The sequence below is a fragment of the Oryctolagus cuniculus genome, chromosome 5 (genome assembly GCF_051225735.1).
Source record: "Oryctolagus cuniculus isolate XC-2025 breed Fujian yellow rabbit chromosome 5, ASM5122573v1, whole genome shotgun sequence".
Lineage (NCBI taxonomy): Eukaryota > Metazoa > Chordata > Mammalia > Lagomorpha > Leporidae > Oryctolagus > Oryctolagus cuniculus.
The window spans coordinates 63,763,698-63,781,585 of NC_142871.1; the positions used below are offsets into that span (position 1 = coordinate 63,763,698).

Consider the following 17,888-nt stretch of genomic DNA (forward strand, 5'->3'; position numbering starts at 1 on the left):
ACTAAATGCAGTGTCTAATTGTGAACTGGAGCCGTTAGCTTTAGGGAGCATCTGGTGAATGAGACAATAGGAATAGTAATGGTATTCCTGTTAATTTCCTGATTTTGATGGTTGTATTGTGGTCATCAGGCATCTTCATCAGTTTCCCATTGCTATAACAAAATACCTGAGGCTGGGTAGTGTGTAAAGAAAAGAGGTTTATTTGACTCACAGTCTTGAGGCAGACTCCAAACAGTACTGGGCAGCTGCATCAGTTTGGAGACTGGTGAGGACCTTTTGGATGTGTCCCAGCAGAGTGGAAGATACGGTGGAAGTGTGTGTGAGAGGTGGGGAGCAGTAATGTGGCAAGACTGGAAGCAGAAGTTTTCAGGGGTCAGGCTTGTTTTTTGTTAACAACTTTTTTTTTTTTTTTTTTTTTGACAGGCAGAGTGGGTAGTGAGAGAGAGACAGAGAGAAAGGTCTTCCTTTGCCGTTGGTTCACCCTCCAATGGCCACCACAGCTGGTGTGCTGCAGCCAGCGCACCCCACTGATCCGATGGCAGGAGCCAGGTGCTTCTGGTCTCCCATGCGGGTGCAGGGCCCAAGCACTCGGGCCATCCTCCACTGCCTTCCCGGGCCACAGCAGAGAGCTGGCCTGGAAGAGGGGCAACCAGGACAGAATCCGGCGCCCCAACCGGGACTAGAACCCCGTGTGCTGGCGCCGCTAGGTGGAGGATTAGCCTAGTGAGCCGTGGCGCCGGCCAACAACTTGCTTTTGAGGTTACTCACCCTATGTTATGTTAATCCCTTCCAAGGGCAGCACCCACAATAACCTAACCACTTCCCCCTTTGGAGGACACACTGCAACCATAGCATTAAGATTTGTAGGATTTGCATCCTGGGGTGTTCTGGGTGATGTAGTTCCAAATAGGCAACTGAATTGAAATACTTTAGGAAGAGAAACATTTTTGTTCTGCACTTAGAACTTTTCTGTAGGTTTGAGGTTAGTTTTAAAAAGGAGATGGGGAAAACTGTGGTCTCTAGAGTTCTAGTGCCTGGCTTAGAATCGACACTGTCATTTACTTACTGCCTCTTTGTGTCTCAATTTCCACATTTGTAAAATTAGTACCTTACTAGCTTATGTGAACATTGAGTACATTTTCTTTAAAAGTACTGAGAGCAGTGTCTGCAATATATATTAGCTATTATATCATTCCGGTTTATTACTTTCACCTTTCTAGGATAAGCTGGCCAAGATCGTATATCTGATGTATCCCTGAGTAGTGATTTGTTGTGATAAAATGACCTTTGTATTGCCAGAAACAGTTCCGTTTAGAGAAAATGGAATATACACTGTGCTACAGGGCAGCATATTGAAATAAACATAGATACTAGATTTTTAAAATTTGGATATGGAATTTAAAAGCTATTAATAATATGGCTGTTTGATCTTTCCTTGATATTCTGGTGATTGCATAAAGGCTTTTCAAACTATACCAATAATAAGCAAAACCTGTCATGTTTGTTTCTCTCTTAAGTTCCATCTGTTCTTTCATGTTGGAGTCATATCCGTGCCTCAATAATATTGGTCCTTGGGAGCCAAAGAACGTCATTCCACAAATAGCCAAAAAGATAGTAACTTTGGAGTCAAACTGTCCCAATTTTGAATTCTGACTCTCCTGCTTGCATTTGGCCTAGGAAAAGAAACTAGCCTGTCTCTAAGCTTTAGCTTTCTTACCTGTAAAACTACTTTGTAGAATTGTTATGTTCTTGTGAAGTTTGTAGCCTATAGTATATGTTGTAAAAATATTAATTTGTTGGGCCAGCATTGTGGCATAGCAGGTAAAGCCACCTCCTGCAATGCTGACATCCTGTATGGGCACAGATTTGAATTCCAGCTGCTCCACTTCTGATCCAGCTCCCTGTTAATGTGCATGGGAAAGCAGAGGAGATGGCTCAAGTGCTTTGACCCTTGCACCCACATAGGAGACCCTGATGAAGCTCCTGACTCCTGGCTTTGACCTGGCCCAGCCTCGGCCATTATAGCCGTTCATGGAGTGAACCAATGGATGGAAGATCTCTCTCTCTCTCTCTCTGTCTCTTTCTCTCTCCCCCCTCCCCTCCCTCTCTCTCTCCCTCTCTCTGTAACTCTACCTTCATATAAAATAAAATAAATATTTAAAAAAATGGACTTGCTCTCCACCGTCCCTCCTGTATTGCTCATTTCCTCAACACAGAAAAGCCAGTGAAAGGGATAGACAGGTGTCCCCAAGTTGCACTTTTTGGGGGGTGAAGAAGGAGAAGAACATGTAACTTATCTCCTATTACTTTTTCTCATTTCCAGTGAATAAAAACTATCACTTTCAGCTCATGCCCAGCAACTTTTCAGGAAGGAAAACCCTGGGGGAGCAATGACATTCTCATGAGGTGAAGCCTGTTAATGACCACAGCATTTTCTGCATTTCCTAGTACTTTATAGCATTTGTACTCTTTTACCCTTTTTACCTTTTAAAAAAAGGCTGATTTTAACGTTAATTAGAATAAAATATAGCTATTAGAATGGTAGCAAAAAGTTAAACATCATAAGTTACTAGGTTTCAAATACAGATTTCCTATCTTATTTTAATATATTCCTGGAAATAAAAACATAGAATATATACAAATTATTTCTTTTAACTAAGTAGCCATTAAATCAGCTTATTTCCTTTTTTAAAAAAATTATTTTATTTGAAAGACAGAGTTACAGAGAGAGAGAGGGAGATAGAGAGGGGTCATCCATTCACTGGCTCAGTCCGCAAATGGCTTCAATGGCTGGGGCTGGGCCAGAACAAATTCAGGAGCCAGGAGCTTTTCCCAGGTCTCCCATGTGGACCCAAGGCCTTGGGCAATCTGCTACTGGTTTCCTAGGCCCTCTAGCAGGGAGCTTGATCGGAAGTGGAGCAGCTGAGACTCAAACCATCGCCCAAATGGGATGACAGTACTGCAGGCCATGGCTTTAACCCTCTGCACCACAGCACTGGCCCCTAAACTTATTTCTGTGGAGAAATTCACCTTCTTTCCAAGTTCAAGGAAAGAACCCAAGATGTCCAGAAAAGAATAAAGAAAGACACAATTTCCTTCTCCCCTAAAAGTTGTGATTTTGTGGACTCCTTGAGAGGCTCAGCTGTCACAGACCACCAGAACGGTGCACGGCCACATGCTGCAAGCTGGGCCTATGCAGGTCCTGGATTCAAGAACTCTCCTTGGCTGTAGGGGAGACTGCAGCTGCTCTTGCAGTCTGTGAGGCTTTGTTTTTGTTTGTTGGTTCGTTTTTGAGTACTGGTTTTTAACTCGGACAGCACCTCCACTGTACTGCAGACTTTTCTCAGCCCCTGTGTGAATGGGGCTATTCAAGGCTTCCCTAGGCCCTTGTTTAATGAGCCGCCAATCCTCTGGCTCTGTGTTGCCTGGAAGTCTCAGAGAACACGAGGAAGAGGCTGCAACCTTCCGTTGGTCTTATTCTCAGCGCACCGCACCTGTGGTCAGGAGACATTTGAACGAGGTGTCATAGAAACGTAAACTTAAAAAAATTCTTTTCACACCTCTTACCTCTGAGGCACTTTTAGACCCCTGATCCTAAGCCATCTTTCTTTTTTATCCTCTGTATTTTAATTCTGCTGCGATCATTTTCTCTGTAGCTTGAGGACATATGGGTTTTGGAGACAGACATCTGAATTGAATCCCAGGTCTCTCACTTATTGGTTGTGTAATTTTAAGCAGGATATGTTATTAATTACTTAAATATTTATTGAATAGCTTTGTGTGCCAGGCACATTTCTGACCCTGGAGTTACATTTCTAGATAAGCAACTGTGCTGTAAAATGCTTATATTCTAATCAAGAAAGACAAAGAATGGCCAAAATAAGTGAAATAATATTGTTTGCAATGTATACTATAAGTACAAGGATACCAGATGATGATAATTGATATGGAGAAAATAAACTATCCCTATGAGCCTCAGTATGCTTATCAACAAAAAGGAGAAAGCTACCACCTCACAGGTTGGTTGCCAGATTAAAGCCGAAATCGCATGTGAAAGCTTGGGGTCACCAGGGTAAGGGTGATAGTCTGCCCCCAAGTGGCTTACTGGCAATCTGGTAAGTTAGAAATTTCCTCCCATACCTTTTGACCTGCTAAGGCAGAAAAAACGTTATTGTTCTCTGAGCCTTAAATTGGCTAGAAGAACTTCTTTGCAGTTTAATCTAAGTATATCTTTATATAGGTGCCATTCTAGTCAGTAGGTGCTATGTAAATGGGACTTTAAAAAAGCAAAACCGTGTTTTGCTGTTGACACAATTTGAGAAATACCACTGTATTTCACTGGAAGGTCTTTTTTTGTTGTTAATACCTGAAAGTCTTAATGTTAACTGGGAAACAACATTTATGATTGTGAGAATTAATAGTTTTAAAGTTAGATACCCAGTGCTAGAATCTTTTCTCTGGTGGAGATTCTTTATGTGGGAGATAAACACAGATGATCTGTCTTGCTCCCCTTGTCATTTTAAATTCCCTTGTGTGTTGTTCTCCTATACCTTGAATTCAGTGGTGATTCTGGGGGCAGGGATGGGGAAAATTGGATTTTCCTAAAAAGCTTACACTTTGGATCATCATATTGCAGTAATATAATTTTATGTCTTGATTATTTTCCATTCACTTTTAAAATTTTAGTTTATTTGAGAGGCAGAGAAACAGACAGATTTCTCATCTACTGGATCATTTACAAAATACCCAAAATGGCCAGGATTGAGGCAGGCCAAAGAGAGAATCCGGGTCTCCCAGGTGGGTGGCAGGAACCCAATTACTTGAGCCATCCACTACTGTCTCCCATGGTCTACACATTACCAGGAAACTGGAATCAGGAATGGGCGATCGAAACTTAGGCACTCCAGTATGAAGCATCGGGACATCTTAACTAGCATATTAACTACTAGGCAACTACCCTCGCCCTGTTCATTTTTTAAAACACATTTTTCCTCCAAAGTCTCTAGCTTTCACTTTGTAATTCCCCCTCCACCCTCATCCTGCGATTGAGGTATTAGCTGTTTCTCTCTAAACTGTTACGTTGTTTTTTTCCCACTTTGCTGATGTTTGCTAGCTTCTTCCATGTGCCATTTGATCTTTTACATTTGGCTTTAGCCTCTTAATATTTTATATAAATGCCAGTTGAATGACCTTCTACCTTTTTATCTTTTTCAACTTATTCAAATCCAAATATTTTAAATTTTGCATGGTTCAACTGCCTTCATTAGCTAAATAGGACTGATACTCCAAAGCACTAAATATTCATTACTTACACTGATATATTCTTTTTGACAAAAACAGGGCCTACATATGAGCCAAGTCAAACTGTAGAAAATTGTAGCAGATTAACCTGAGAGCAGTCCTCTTGTGTTTGAGTGGCAGAGCCTATTGAAATCAGGAGCTGCAAGTTGAGACAGCACTCACTGAGTACTAAGGCAACATTCATTCATGTTCGGTTGATTTGTTCTCTGCACAGGCGGGCCATGGTGGTAGGAGGTGTAATTCACAGCACATTAGCTTTTAGCTGGTGTCATGGCGTGAGTGGTGGAGTGAGGCTAGTAAGTCTGTGTAGTGTGATGACACCTGTGTTCCAGCACTTGATCTTTCTACCCTCCACACACACTTCAACACAAAATAGGTTTTTAAAACTGAACAAATAGGGGTCTGTAAAAAAAATTATGAGCTCACTTTAAGAATTTTTCATGTGACCAAAATATTATTTTTTAAATGCCCCTATTTTATTCTATTAGTACTTTTCTATAACTCTTCAGTTATCATTCCAGTAGGGGAGATCAGGCAGTGTGTTCAACTCCAAGGTAGCTAGCTCCACCTTGCTGAGACTGATCAATTATGACATTATTCCATATTTACTTTGCATTTCAGTCATATTTCAGTAAACTACCGGTGGGCAGTAATCATTTCTGAGAATTCTCCTGCTGCATGTCCCCTCTGCTCAACAACACCTAGATCCTCCCCTCATTCTACTTTCTCTTCTTTGTCCCTTCCTTTTTCCCTAGGTACCTGTCTTCTGCCACCTGCCTATCAAACCTAATTGCGCCATCAGGAGGGCTTTGGTGAGGCAGTTTCCTGGCCTTGCTGTCCCTCCGGGATTCACTGCCAGCAGGATGTGCATGTGGCCCTCGAGCCATGTCAGTGGCTGCTACAGCTCCCAGACTGTACAGGCTGGTCACCTCAGGCCCTAAAGTTGTTTCAAGTCCGGGGCAGTTTAGTCTTAGGATAGATATGGCAGTAGTAATACAATTTGGGTCATTTTGTCAATGGAAATTAACCTCCAGTTCTTCTGCTAATTTTATATAAAAATCTGTGACAAGCAGGCTATTTTTAGTCTCCATCAAATTATAGTGCTTTAAAACAGTTTTCATGAGTATCATTTTTTTCTCCTTACAACTGAGTAATATTACTGTCATTGAATTGCTAATTATATAAATTTTTTAGTGTTGCTTTTTAGATATCATTAAAACTTTGGCCCTGTACCTAAATCTTAGAAAAATTATAGGTGAATAAAGAGAACTCAAAAGTCACCCAACAGAGAGCCCCGGGGTTCATTAAAATTCAGGTTAAACTTTTTTCTTCAAATGAGAAACAGCTATTTGGTAAATCATCTGACTTCTTCAAATTCTGTTGTTTTTAAAATACACTGTTCTTCTTCAGACATAAAAAGAGAGCTAGGAACCTCTGTACAACTTGGAAACTCACCTTTAATCTAGAAATTCACTGATTGACACTTGTGAGCATGTGGTAGTATTTTCCTATCACATTTCTTGTTATTTTTTTTCATAAAGATTTGTTTTATTTGTTTTAAAGACAGTGTTACAGAGAGAGGAAGAGACAGAGAGAGAGGTCTTCCATCTACTGGGTCACCCCCGCAACGGCCACAGCTAACGGAGCTGCACCAGCCAGGAGCCAGGAGCCAGGAGCTTCCTCCGGGTTTCCCTTGTGGGATCAGGGGCCCAAGGACTTGGGCCATCTTCCACTACTTTCCCAGTCCACAGCAGAGAGCTGGATCGGAAGAGGAGCAGCTAGGACTAGAGCTTGTGCCTATATGGGATGCCAGTGCTTCAGGCCAGGGCTTTAACCCACTGGGCCACAACACTGGCCCCTCTTGTTTTTTTTTTTTTTTTTTAACAAAACATTTCAAACATATAGAAAAACGCAAGAACATTTAACATATAGGAGCACCTATAAAATGATACCTAGATTTAAAATGTTTCTTTTGCCATATTTATTCCTAATTTTTGTCCTTGACCTTGTTTGTATGTGAGTGCATGTTTTGAAACATAGTTGAGATCAAATTATACATGGAATTTTTTAAAAGATTAGGCCCAAGATTGCAGCGTAACAGGTTAAGCTGCCGTTGGTGATGCTGTCATCCCATATAGGTCTCAATCCAAGTCCTGGCTGCTCCACTTCTGGTCCAACCCCCTTCTACTGCACCTGGGAAAGCCACAAAAGATGGCCCAAGTATTTGGGCCCCTGCACCCACGTGGGAGACCCAGATGAAGCTACTGGCTCCTGACTTCAGTCTGACCCAACCTTGGCCATTGCGGTCATTTGGGGAGTGAACCTGCAGATGGAGGATTTCTTTCTGTCTCTCTCTCTCTGTGTCTCTCTACCTCTCTACTTCTGTCTTTACCCCTACCCTTACCCCACCCCTACCCCTACCCCATCCTTCTCTCTGTGTATCTCTGCCTTTCAAATAAATAAATCTTTAAAAAAAAAAAGAAAAAGAAAAAGAAAAAGACCAGAGTATCCTATGGTTTTTTGGTAAAAAATGCATATCATAGTCAATCCTTTTGTTTCAGTTGTCTGTATGTAATACACATCTATATATTTCACTGGGAATCACAGTCATAAGCATTATTAGGAATCTAAAAGTCTGCCAACTACATGTATGTTGGAATTTGAAATCATTTATGCTTATGTTTTTGGATGGATTTATTGGGATTGAATATATGGAAAGTAGGTAATAAGATGGTAAAACACACCCTCTGACTCTAGGGCTTAGCACCAGAGGGAGTTCTTCCCCTCAGGGTGATTCTTTGCCACTCAGTTTGACTTTGTGGTGCTTTGCAGGTCCTCAAGAGTGATGGTCCGTTATAGATAGTAAGTAGTTTCTTTAATATTGCATTATTAATTTACCTAAAGATTGCATTTTAGATTACTGACATAAGTTACAAATCTGAATTTTAAAGCATAAACAGCAAGGCCACAAAGCATAAGTGAACCCAGGCTTTGGAGTCTGAATTCTGTTTAAATCTTGGCACTTCTATTACTAGTTGATTTGTGTGACTAGTAATTATTTAACTTTTTTAAGCCTCCTTGCTAATTTCCTCATTTGTAAAGAGATATTACCAGCTACCTTGAATGATTTTTGCTGTAATTAGAGTGCATGCATGTAAAACAGCAGATGCCTGGCATCATACATAGTATGTTATAACTGTTGTCTGTGTCATTGTTATTATTACCATTTTTGTTACTCAGTGTGTTAAGTGCCAACCTCGAGGTTTATAAAAGCTTCATAAAAGCCCACAGAAGAGGGGCAACTATTTTCTGCCCACTGTACTCTTGTATTCTATGCCTCTATGGTGCTTTTGTATACACATGTCTTTATAGTGGAGATCCTTTTTATTTATTCACGGACATAATGCAGTTTTTTCATGTTGGTTACTCATCTTTCCTCAGTGCCCTAAACATGGAAATTCTCCAGGATTCCTTTTCTCTTTCTTTCATTTCCTTTCCCTTCTCATTTAAGCTCTTCCCATTTCTGTTCTTCCTTTTCCTCTTCCCTTCTTTCTTCTTTTCTTCCCCCTCAAAAACTCACCCGTCAGTTCCTACTGCTTCCACCATCACTTCTGTGAAGATGGTTCCTAAATCTGTATCCACAGCATTTCCAGCTGCCTGCTGGGCATCTCCATCTGGAAGTCCTTCTTGCATTCAAAGTTAACATGTCCAAAACTGAACTCATTAATTCCCCATTAGCACTCTTCTTTCCAGTCCCTACTAATGGCAGTATCATCACCTCCAGCAAGCAGGCTTGAATCTTAAATTCAGCCCTACCTTTCCTTTGCTTCCCAGTCCTTCCCTGATGCCTCCTTCATCTAGTCAGTTGGCCAGACTAACCTATTCCACTGCCATGCTGCTGCCATCATTCAGCTTTTCTTCCCCGTGCCTGCTGCCACTACATTAATTTAGGCCCTCATTATCTCCCACCTGGACTACTGGAAGAGGCTCCTCCTAACCCATCTTCTCTGTCCTTTCTGTTGCACCCAGTGTGCTCCTGCCAGGGTAGCAGTATTGGGTCCAGAGTGATGGTTTTAGTCTTTAGCTCTCATCAAAAGGTTCTCATGCTGACAAACCATCTATGCCCCAGATTGCCTGCAGAATGAAGTCCAGACTGTACGCTTGACTTTCAAGGCCCTTCACTCATTAGGCTGTCTATTTTTCTGGCTTATTCACCTTTGCACGATGCCCAGATGGATGGCCCACAGCTCATGAACCTGGCTCTTGTTCTTCCACTTTGTTGTCACTGTCTACTTTGTTTTTCTCTCCTAAAATGTCCTTCTTCCTAAAACCCTCCCCATTCCTTTTTCATTCTACTTAAGGAAATTTGACCATCTTTCAGGCTCAGTCTGAAAGCTCTCTCTACTTTCAGGGGCACCTCTGGCAAGAAGCAATGTTCTTTCTTCCTCTGTATACTGATAGCCACGTTACTCTGCTGTCTTTGTTACTTATTCTTTGTATTACTTGATTCAACTATATTATCAACTTAATCTTACAGGTTTATTCTTACAGATCTTATTTCTCCCACTTTAAATGAAATTTAGAGGAAATATGAAACCATAGTGGTGGTTTGAATATTTGATTGGGTAAAGAAAGAGAAATTAGGGGCCTGTGTTGTGGGCCAGTGGGTTAAGCTGCTGCCTGAGACACTGGCATCCCATATAGGTTACCCTTTCAAGTCCCAGCTCCTCCATTTCTGATCCAGCTCCCTGCTAATGTGCCTAGGAAAGCAATGGAAGATGGTCCAAGCGCTTGGGTACCTGTACTTAGATGGGAGACCTGGATATAGCTCCTGGCTTCAGTCTGGCCCAGTTCCACCCATTGTGGCCATTTGGGGAGTCACCCAGCAGATGGAAGACCTCTCTCTCTCTGTCTCTTATTCTGTCTCTCTCTCTAACTCTGCCTTTCAAGTACAATAAGTAAATCTTTAAAAAAATCTGATTATCTTACTGGCTGCTTAATAAAATTCTGCAGTGCCTTTTCCTTGTTTTTGAATACAGAGCAGGTATTTTATGATGGCCTGCTCTGCCAGTGTGATCTTGTCCCTGTCTTCAGCCTCATTTCATACTGTGCTCTCAGCATTGCGTAGACTCAGACTTGTACTGCAAAAACCCTCTCCTTGCCTGTTCTCTTCCCACACTCCTCTTTTGCATCTGTTCTTCCTTTGGCTGTCAACTAAGTCATCACTTCCTTGAGGAAGCCTCTGACTGTCCTAGTGAGGTTACTTCCTCTGTTATAAGCTCTCATGGCACTTTTTCCTTTGTACCACTTATTATCATTGTAGTTTACATTTATTTGTGATTCATCTCTACCTGTACCTCTCACTAGATCGTAAGTTCCACAAGCCCCATGCCAGTTTAGCTCTTCCACACGTGCTTAACACAGTGCCCAGTGTATGGAAGGTGCTCAGTTTATGTTAGTTGAATGAATGATACATGATGAAGTTCTAGTTCATATCAGCTAGAAGGAAAATAATTCTGCAGAAGTTTAGTGGATGAAGAGCTCAAGATACTAAATACTGCTTTCTTTTGGCTTTTAAGATTTATTTATTCGAAAGGTACAGTTAAAGGGAGGGAGAGAGGGAGGGAGGAAGTGAGAGAGAGAGAGAGCGCGCGCCAGAGAGAGCACACTTCCATCCACTGGTTCACTTCCCAAATGGCCACAACGGCTGGAGCTGGGCTGATCTGAAACCAGGAGCCAGGAGCTTCTTCTGGGTCTCCCACGTGGGTGCAGGCACTCAAGGACTTGGGACCATCTTCTGCTTTCCCAGGCCATAGCTGAGCGGTGGATGGGAAATGGAGCAACCTGGTCTGGAACTAGCACCCATATGGGATGCCAGGACTGCAATCAGCAGCTTTACCCACTATGCCACAGCACCAGCCCCTAAATATTGCTTTCATTTATGACACTGGCAAAGTGAGATCATATAGAATCACATAGTAGGAAAAAACTTTAGGTATCAGTGCAGGCTTCTCGTAATTGTGTTGGGTCAGAGGCTGTGCAGTTTCGTTTCGTTTCTTTTCTTTTCTTTTCTTTTCTTTTCTTTTCTTTTCTTTTCTTTTCTTTTCTTTTCTTTCTTTCTTTCTTTCTTTTTAGGATTTATTTATTTATTTAAAAGGCAGAGTTACAGAGAGAGGGAGAGAGATCTTCCATCTGCTGGTTCACTCCCCAAATGGCTACAGTGGTTGAAACTGGGCTGATCCAAAGCCAGGAGACGGGAGCTTCTTCTAGGTCCCCCAAGTGGGTGCAGGGGCCTAAGCACTTGAGCCATCTTCCATTGCTTTCTCAGGCCATCAGTAGGAAACTGGATCAGAAGTGGAGCAACCAGGACTCCAACCAGCACCCATATGGGATAACTGCACCACAGGCGGAGGCTAAGCCCACTGTCATAGTACTGGCCCCTGTGTAGTTTCTAAGGGACTCAGCATTTCTTCTTCCTCTCAAGTCAAGATTGGCCTGCTGTCATTTCTGTCCACTCTGTCAACATCTGCAGTTATATTTACAAGGCCTGTCTATCTTCATGGAACCCTTCCAACTCATGTGTGCTCCTCTGGGTTTATTTCTCCCTTCGTGGACTGGGTTCTTGCCCTGTTGGCTCTGGAAATAACTGTGTTCTCCCACCTTTCCATACTGTTTCTCTCTTTAGAATATATTTTTCCCCACACATGCTCCCACCCCAGGTCCCCTGGTTGTTTCTTCCTCATCGTGTGGATCTCCTGGAAGTCTCTTTGACCCCCTTGTTATGCCCCTTTTTTGTGTCCCCACAACTGTAATTTGTCCCTCAAGCAACTCCTACCACATTTTATTGTGATGTTTAATCCAGACTGTTCTCCACGAGAAAGGAGAGCCCATTTCATTAGTTCTGCTGGTGCTTCCACTGTCTGTCTAGCATCACGCCTGACGTGTAGCGAGCGTTCACTGTTTGGGGGGAATGAATATGAAGGCACCAGCTTTCCCACTCTCCAGGCCAGCTTCTGTGTGTATTGTGGTGTGTGATTTCACCATCTTCCAGATAGGCCCCTGGCTTCCTTAAGGGAGGAACGGGGAACAAAACTGTGTTCGAGGTAAAGTGTGACCTCAGCTATATGAAGCATATTATCCCTGTGAGATTAGAATCCTAGGGATTGTTTTATGTTCTCTCCCTCTCCCCCTCTCCCCCTCTCCCTCTCTCCCCCTCTCCCCCTCTCCCCCTCTCCCCCTCTTCCCCTCTTCCCCTCTCCCCCTCTCCCCCTCTCCCCCTCTCCCCCTCTCCCTCTCTCCCTCTCTCCCTCTCTTCCTCTCTCTCTGTGGTTGTGAGCTAATTTTTGAGCTGTGGGCGTTGTCAGTTTATATCAGTACTGCTTTTTTAAAGGTGTTAATGAAGTGAATTTAAAGCAATGGTGTTTTGGAAACAGTTATTTAATTTAGTCAAGCTGTTAATCTGTCCTCCAGGTTGCTACCAGCTGTCTTATGTGAGAATTCATGGTCAGAAGGTGTACTTTTCTGAATGCTCGCTTGATTTTTGTTAACCCATCTATTATACTTCCTTCTCCTGGTATTTTCATTAATGCATCCTGAAAGGGACAAGTGTTTAGAAGATAGTGATGATTAGGAGAGTAAGAAGAAATCCTTAACTTTTGTTATTTGGGGAGGTAGAGAAGTAAACAATATTTATGATTATTTAAATGCTGGTAGAGAGGGAAAGACATTTTTGAGAGAGAAAAGAAGACAGGGAGTAGAAGGAAGAAATGTAGGGGCAGCTTTTGGCCTACCCTTAAGAAAGAAAATGTAGTGGTTGAGGAAAAAAAATAGATTGCACAAAAGGAAGAGAGAGAGAGGGAGAGGGAGAGAGAGGGAATGTAACTTACTGATCACATCCCCTGTGCTTTCCGCAGTGTTATATACTTTATTCATGTTCTTTCTTCCGTACAATGACTGTGGCAGGTAGATCTTCTTATGCTCGGTTTATAGGAAAGAGCCAGTAAGTGACTTCTGGAAGTGTCTTTCAGACCTCGGCCTGTCTGGGTCTAAAGGCTGCTATCTAATTTGACTTAGCAAATTGGTTTATACATGAAATGAAGCAAACAGAGAATCGCCATGGCATAGTGGTCAGGAGTGTATGTGGGAGCCAGTGCTGTGGCATAGCGGGTAAAGCCACCGTCTGCAGTGCCGGCATCCCATATGAGTGCTGGTTCAAGTCCCGGCTGCACTTCCAGTCCAGCTCTCTGCTATGGCCTGGGAAAGCAGTGGAAAGTGGCCCAAGTTTTTGGGTCCCTGCACCTGCATGGGAGACATGGAAGAAGCTCCTGGCTCCTGGCTTTATATCAGCACAGTTCCTGACATTACGTCTATCTGGGGAGTGAACCAGTGGGTGGAAGGTTTCTCTCTCTCTCTCTCTCTCTCTCTGCCTCTCTGTAACTCTGCCTTTCAAATGAATAAATAAATCTTTTTTTTTTTTTTTAAAAAGATAGAAGAGTGTATGTGGTCTCTGGAACCTGGTGACCTGAGTTCAAATCTTGCCTCTGCCAAGGGTCTGCTACCTACCAGCTATGGTACCTGGGATGAGTTTGATCTTTCTATGTGCCTTGTTCTCCCCATCTGTAAAATTAAGGTACTTATGGTACATTCCTGTTAAGAGTTGTGAATTAATTTTGTTGATATGTAGTAAAACATGTAGAATAGTTCCGGCCTTTCAGAAAGCAATATATAATATACTGGGTAAGTGTTTGCTGCTGCTATTACTATTAGCTGAGTGTGTGTCCCCTGTGAAAGGTCCTGTCCCAGAAAAGCTTGGGGTAGATGTTGTAAGATCTGTTGCCAGAGCTGTTTTCATCAGTGCATCTCAGTCAGACTTGTCTCTGGGGTCACCTGTCAGAATTCCTGCTGACATCATATCCTGCAGAGCTGACCAGGCCCAACACACACACACACACACCCCTTGCCTTCCTCTTTTCCCTTTCTAGAATTTAAAGTCGATTCAGACTTTCTCTTTAATATTGTTCAAAAAAAAAAAAAAAGGAAAAATCAAGATTCACTATAGGTGATTCATAAGTGGAGATCTAGTAGCCTAAGTTTGAAGCAAAAATATTGAGAGAAAATGCTCCCATTTTATGTTTTCTTGTTGAAAAGTAGAGTGCTTCCCAACCTCCCTGCTGCAGTTTGGCCTTTAGGATGTAAGCAGATTGTTACATGATAATAATCAGTTTGAGGGCCAGCGCCATAGCTCACTTGGTTAATCCTCTGTCCGCAGTGCCGGCATCCCATGTGGGTGCTGGGTTCTAGTCCCCGTTGCTCCTCTTCCAGTCCAGCTCTCTGCTGTAGCCCCGGAGTGCAGTGGAGGATGACCCAAGTACTTGGGCCTCTGCACCCGCATGGGAGATCAGGAATAAGCACCTGGCTCCTGGCTTCAGATCGGTGCAGCACCAACCATAGCAGCCATTTGGGGACTGAACCAACAGAAGGAAGACCTTTCTCTCTGTCTCTCTTTCACTGTCTATAACTCTACTTGTCAAAAAAAAATAATAATAATAATCAGTTTGAAACACTTCTGATGGTTGTATTTGCTTCTCTTGTGGTGTAACCTAATCACTTTGACTTCATTTTCCTAGGAAGTTAGACTGTTTTTTAAAATCGCTAAGCTCACTAACTTTCTGAAGATCACTTATGGTTAAGAAGAAAATACCGATGAACAGAGAAATTACTATGGCTGTTACTTGGCAGAGAACCTGATGATTTGTCTTATTTTGAAACTCTGAGGGGGCCCTTTTAAAAATTTCTGTTTAGAGGTTTGAAGGGTTAACATTTTTCTTACATAATGTACTAAATCATTATTTTTGGCTATGCGAACTTAATTAACTTAAATTGATTCTTTTTTCAGAACTCACCAATGAAGTCTTAATGCAATAAAGTATTGTAATACTAATTTCTAATGTTTCCTCACCACATTCAAGAACTATATTTCAATATTATTTATGTTTGCTCTAATTATCTAAATACTTGATTAGTACTTGTGAGCTTTGTTCTGAATATTAATTCATTGTAATATATTACTCATAGTTTTCTTTCTTTTTAAAAATGGTGCCATTTATTTCTAATATGGCAACCATTTGTAATACTTTAAAAAGAAAATCCATTCCTGGGAATTATTCTTAGCCTCAGTTATAGCAGAAATTATGAAAGTTCAATCCTCATAATGAAAGAAATATGACATTCTGAGTTAAAGCCTTTTTGTTGCCTAGAATGATAATGCTTTCCATGAGTAATAGGAAATGGCAAGATTTCTGCTGATGGCATTCATTTCCATTTACTTATCAAATAAATTTTTAAGCCATTTTGGATTTGATTTAATCTCTTTCTGCTTCTCTGCCTCTGAAGACAAATTATTTTTCTACAACTCCTCCTTACTACCATCACCACCAAATACCATCACTTCATCCAAGCCATGTAATTGATATTTCAGCTTCTATCAACTGCCACCAAAGCCATGGGCTCCTCTTATTTTCAGAGCAAATGATTAGGATGCACAGGTAGGACATAAATAGTGGATAGAACCTGGGAGAGAAGGGAGCCAGATCATCAAGCCTCATAATTGGAGTCTGTCACCATGAAAACCAGCCATGAGTTTCTCCAGCTGTTTTCCTGAACTCGTTGCTTCCATGTGTTAATAACTCTTTCTTCCCCCAGCCCTGTTCCTTCTCATTGTCTGGTTTTAGAAGTTTGGGCATATTCGTATCCATTTTCGAACATGAGCTGACTGATTCTAGGAGGGTCTGTTAATCCTTTTCTTTCTTTTCTTGCTGGCAGGGGCCTTGTCCATGACAGCCGGCACAACCTGCAGTTGAGGGGACTGGTGGTGCTGCTTATTTCCAAAGCAGCTGGGCCCAGCAGTGTGGATGTCTCATGTCAGAACTATGACATGGTCAGTGGGATCTACTCATGGTAAGAAGAAATTAGCCTTTTCGCATTGCTCTCTAGGTCGTTTTTTTCTTTCACTGGACAGCAGATGGTAGAAATCGCTACTAAGCCGGCACGGAGGCTCACTAGGCTAATCCTCTGCCTTGCAGCACCGGCACACTGGGTTCTAGTCCCGGTCAGGGCGCCGGATTCTGTCCCGGTTGCCCCTCTTCCAGGCCAGCTCTCTGCTGTGGCCAGGGAGTGCAGTGGAGGATGGCCCAAGTGCTTGGGCCCTGCACCCCATGGGAGACCAGGAGAAGCACCTGGCTCCTGGCTTCGGATCAGCGCGGTGCGCCGGCCGCAGCGCGCCGGCCGCAGCGCGCCGGCCGCGGTGGCCATTGGAGGGTGAACCAACGGCAAAGGAAGACCTTTCTCTCTGTCTCTCTCTCTCTCACTGTCCACTCTGCCTGTCAAAAATAAATAAATAAATAAATAAATAAAAAGAAATCGCTACTTTGTTTTTTTGTTGTTCTCCTATACAAAGATAAATTAAAATGCATTTTAAGAGTAGAATATTGGAGTTTACTCTTCCTATAAGTCCAGCATTCTTGACAAGCTGTATGCTTGACTCTGGTAAGTGACCCCACATTTCTACCTTGAGCACTGACAGTTTTCTGTTTATGCCCCCCCCCATTATGGTATTTTCTCTCTGTAGAGACTTCTTACTGCTTACTTGGAACAGAAATTTTTATTTTTATTTATTTAGTTATTTAGTTATTTATTATTATTATTTTTTTTACAGGCAGAGTGGACAGTGAGAGAGAGAGACAGAGAGAAAGGTCTTCCTTTTTGTCGTTGGTTCACCCTCCAATGGCCGCCGTGGCCAGTGCGCTGTGGCCGGCGCACCACACTGATCCGAAGGCAGGAGCCAGGTGCTTCTCCTGGTCTCCCATGGGGTGCAGGGCCCAAGCACTTGGGCCATCCTCCACTGCACTCCCGGGCCATAGCAGAGAGCTGGCCTGGAAGAGGGGCAACTGGGATAGAATCTGGCGCCCCGACCGGGACTAGAACCTGGTGTGTCAGCGCCACAGGCGGGGGATTAGCCTAGTGAGCCGTGGCGCCCGCTGAAATTTTTATATTTTACACATTTAGATTAAAAAGCAAATTTGTGAGTATATATTACTCATTTTCTGCATATAAAATGAACTTAAATTTTGGATTTTTTTAAAATCACATGTATTTTTAGAAACTCTGTATAAGCAATAATTTTATTTAATCCTAGCAAGTGAGCTTGGCACTGTGTTAAAAACCAATGTAAAAGTAACAATTCGCAGGTAGACTTTGATATGTGAAATTATAACCACTCTAAAAACATTGATGACAAGGCAGTTTTATTCACAAAAAGAAGCACTTCCAGAAAATATTTTTTAAAATATTTATTTGTTTGAAAGGCAGAGTGACAGAGAGAAAAGGAGAGACAGAGAGAAAGAGATCTTCCATCTGCTGGTTCACTGCCCAAATAGTTGCAATGGCCAGTGCTGGGCCAGATTGAAGCCAGGAGCTGGGAGCTCTGTTTAGGTTCTCATATGAGTGACAGGGTCCCAAGAAGCTGGGCCATCTTCTGCTGCTTTCCAAGGCACACTGACGGAGTGCTGGATTGGAAGTAGAGCAGCTGA

General features: G+C 42.4%; 1 protein-coding gene across 6 annotated transcripts in view; it reads left to right on the plus strand.

Moving 5' to 3' along the window:
- Nucleotides 1-17,888, plus strand: part of PDSS2 (decaprenyl diphosphate synthase subunit 2) — a 293,668-nt gene that overhangs the window by 104,226 nt on the left and 171,554 nt on the right. For all 6 annotated transcript variants that reach the window (XR_016233799.1, XM_002714881.6, XM_089332766.1 and 3 more), the window contains exon 2: nucleotides 16,123-16,257. Coding sequence is in view for 5 of the 6 variants with exons in the window: in XM_002714881.6 (XP_002714927.6) it covers nucleotides 16,123-16,257 (135 nt within the window). In the remaining variant the exon portion in view is untranslated. The remainder of the gene's footprint in view (nucleotides 1-16,122; nucleotides 16,258-17,888) is intronic.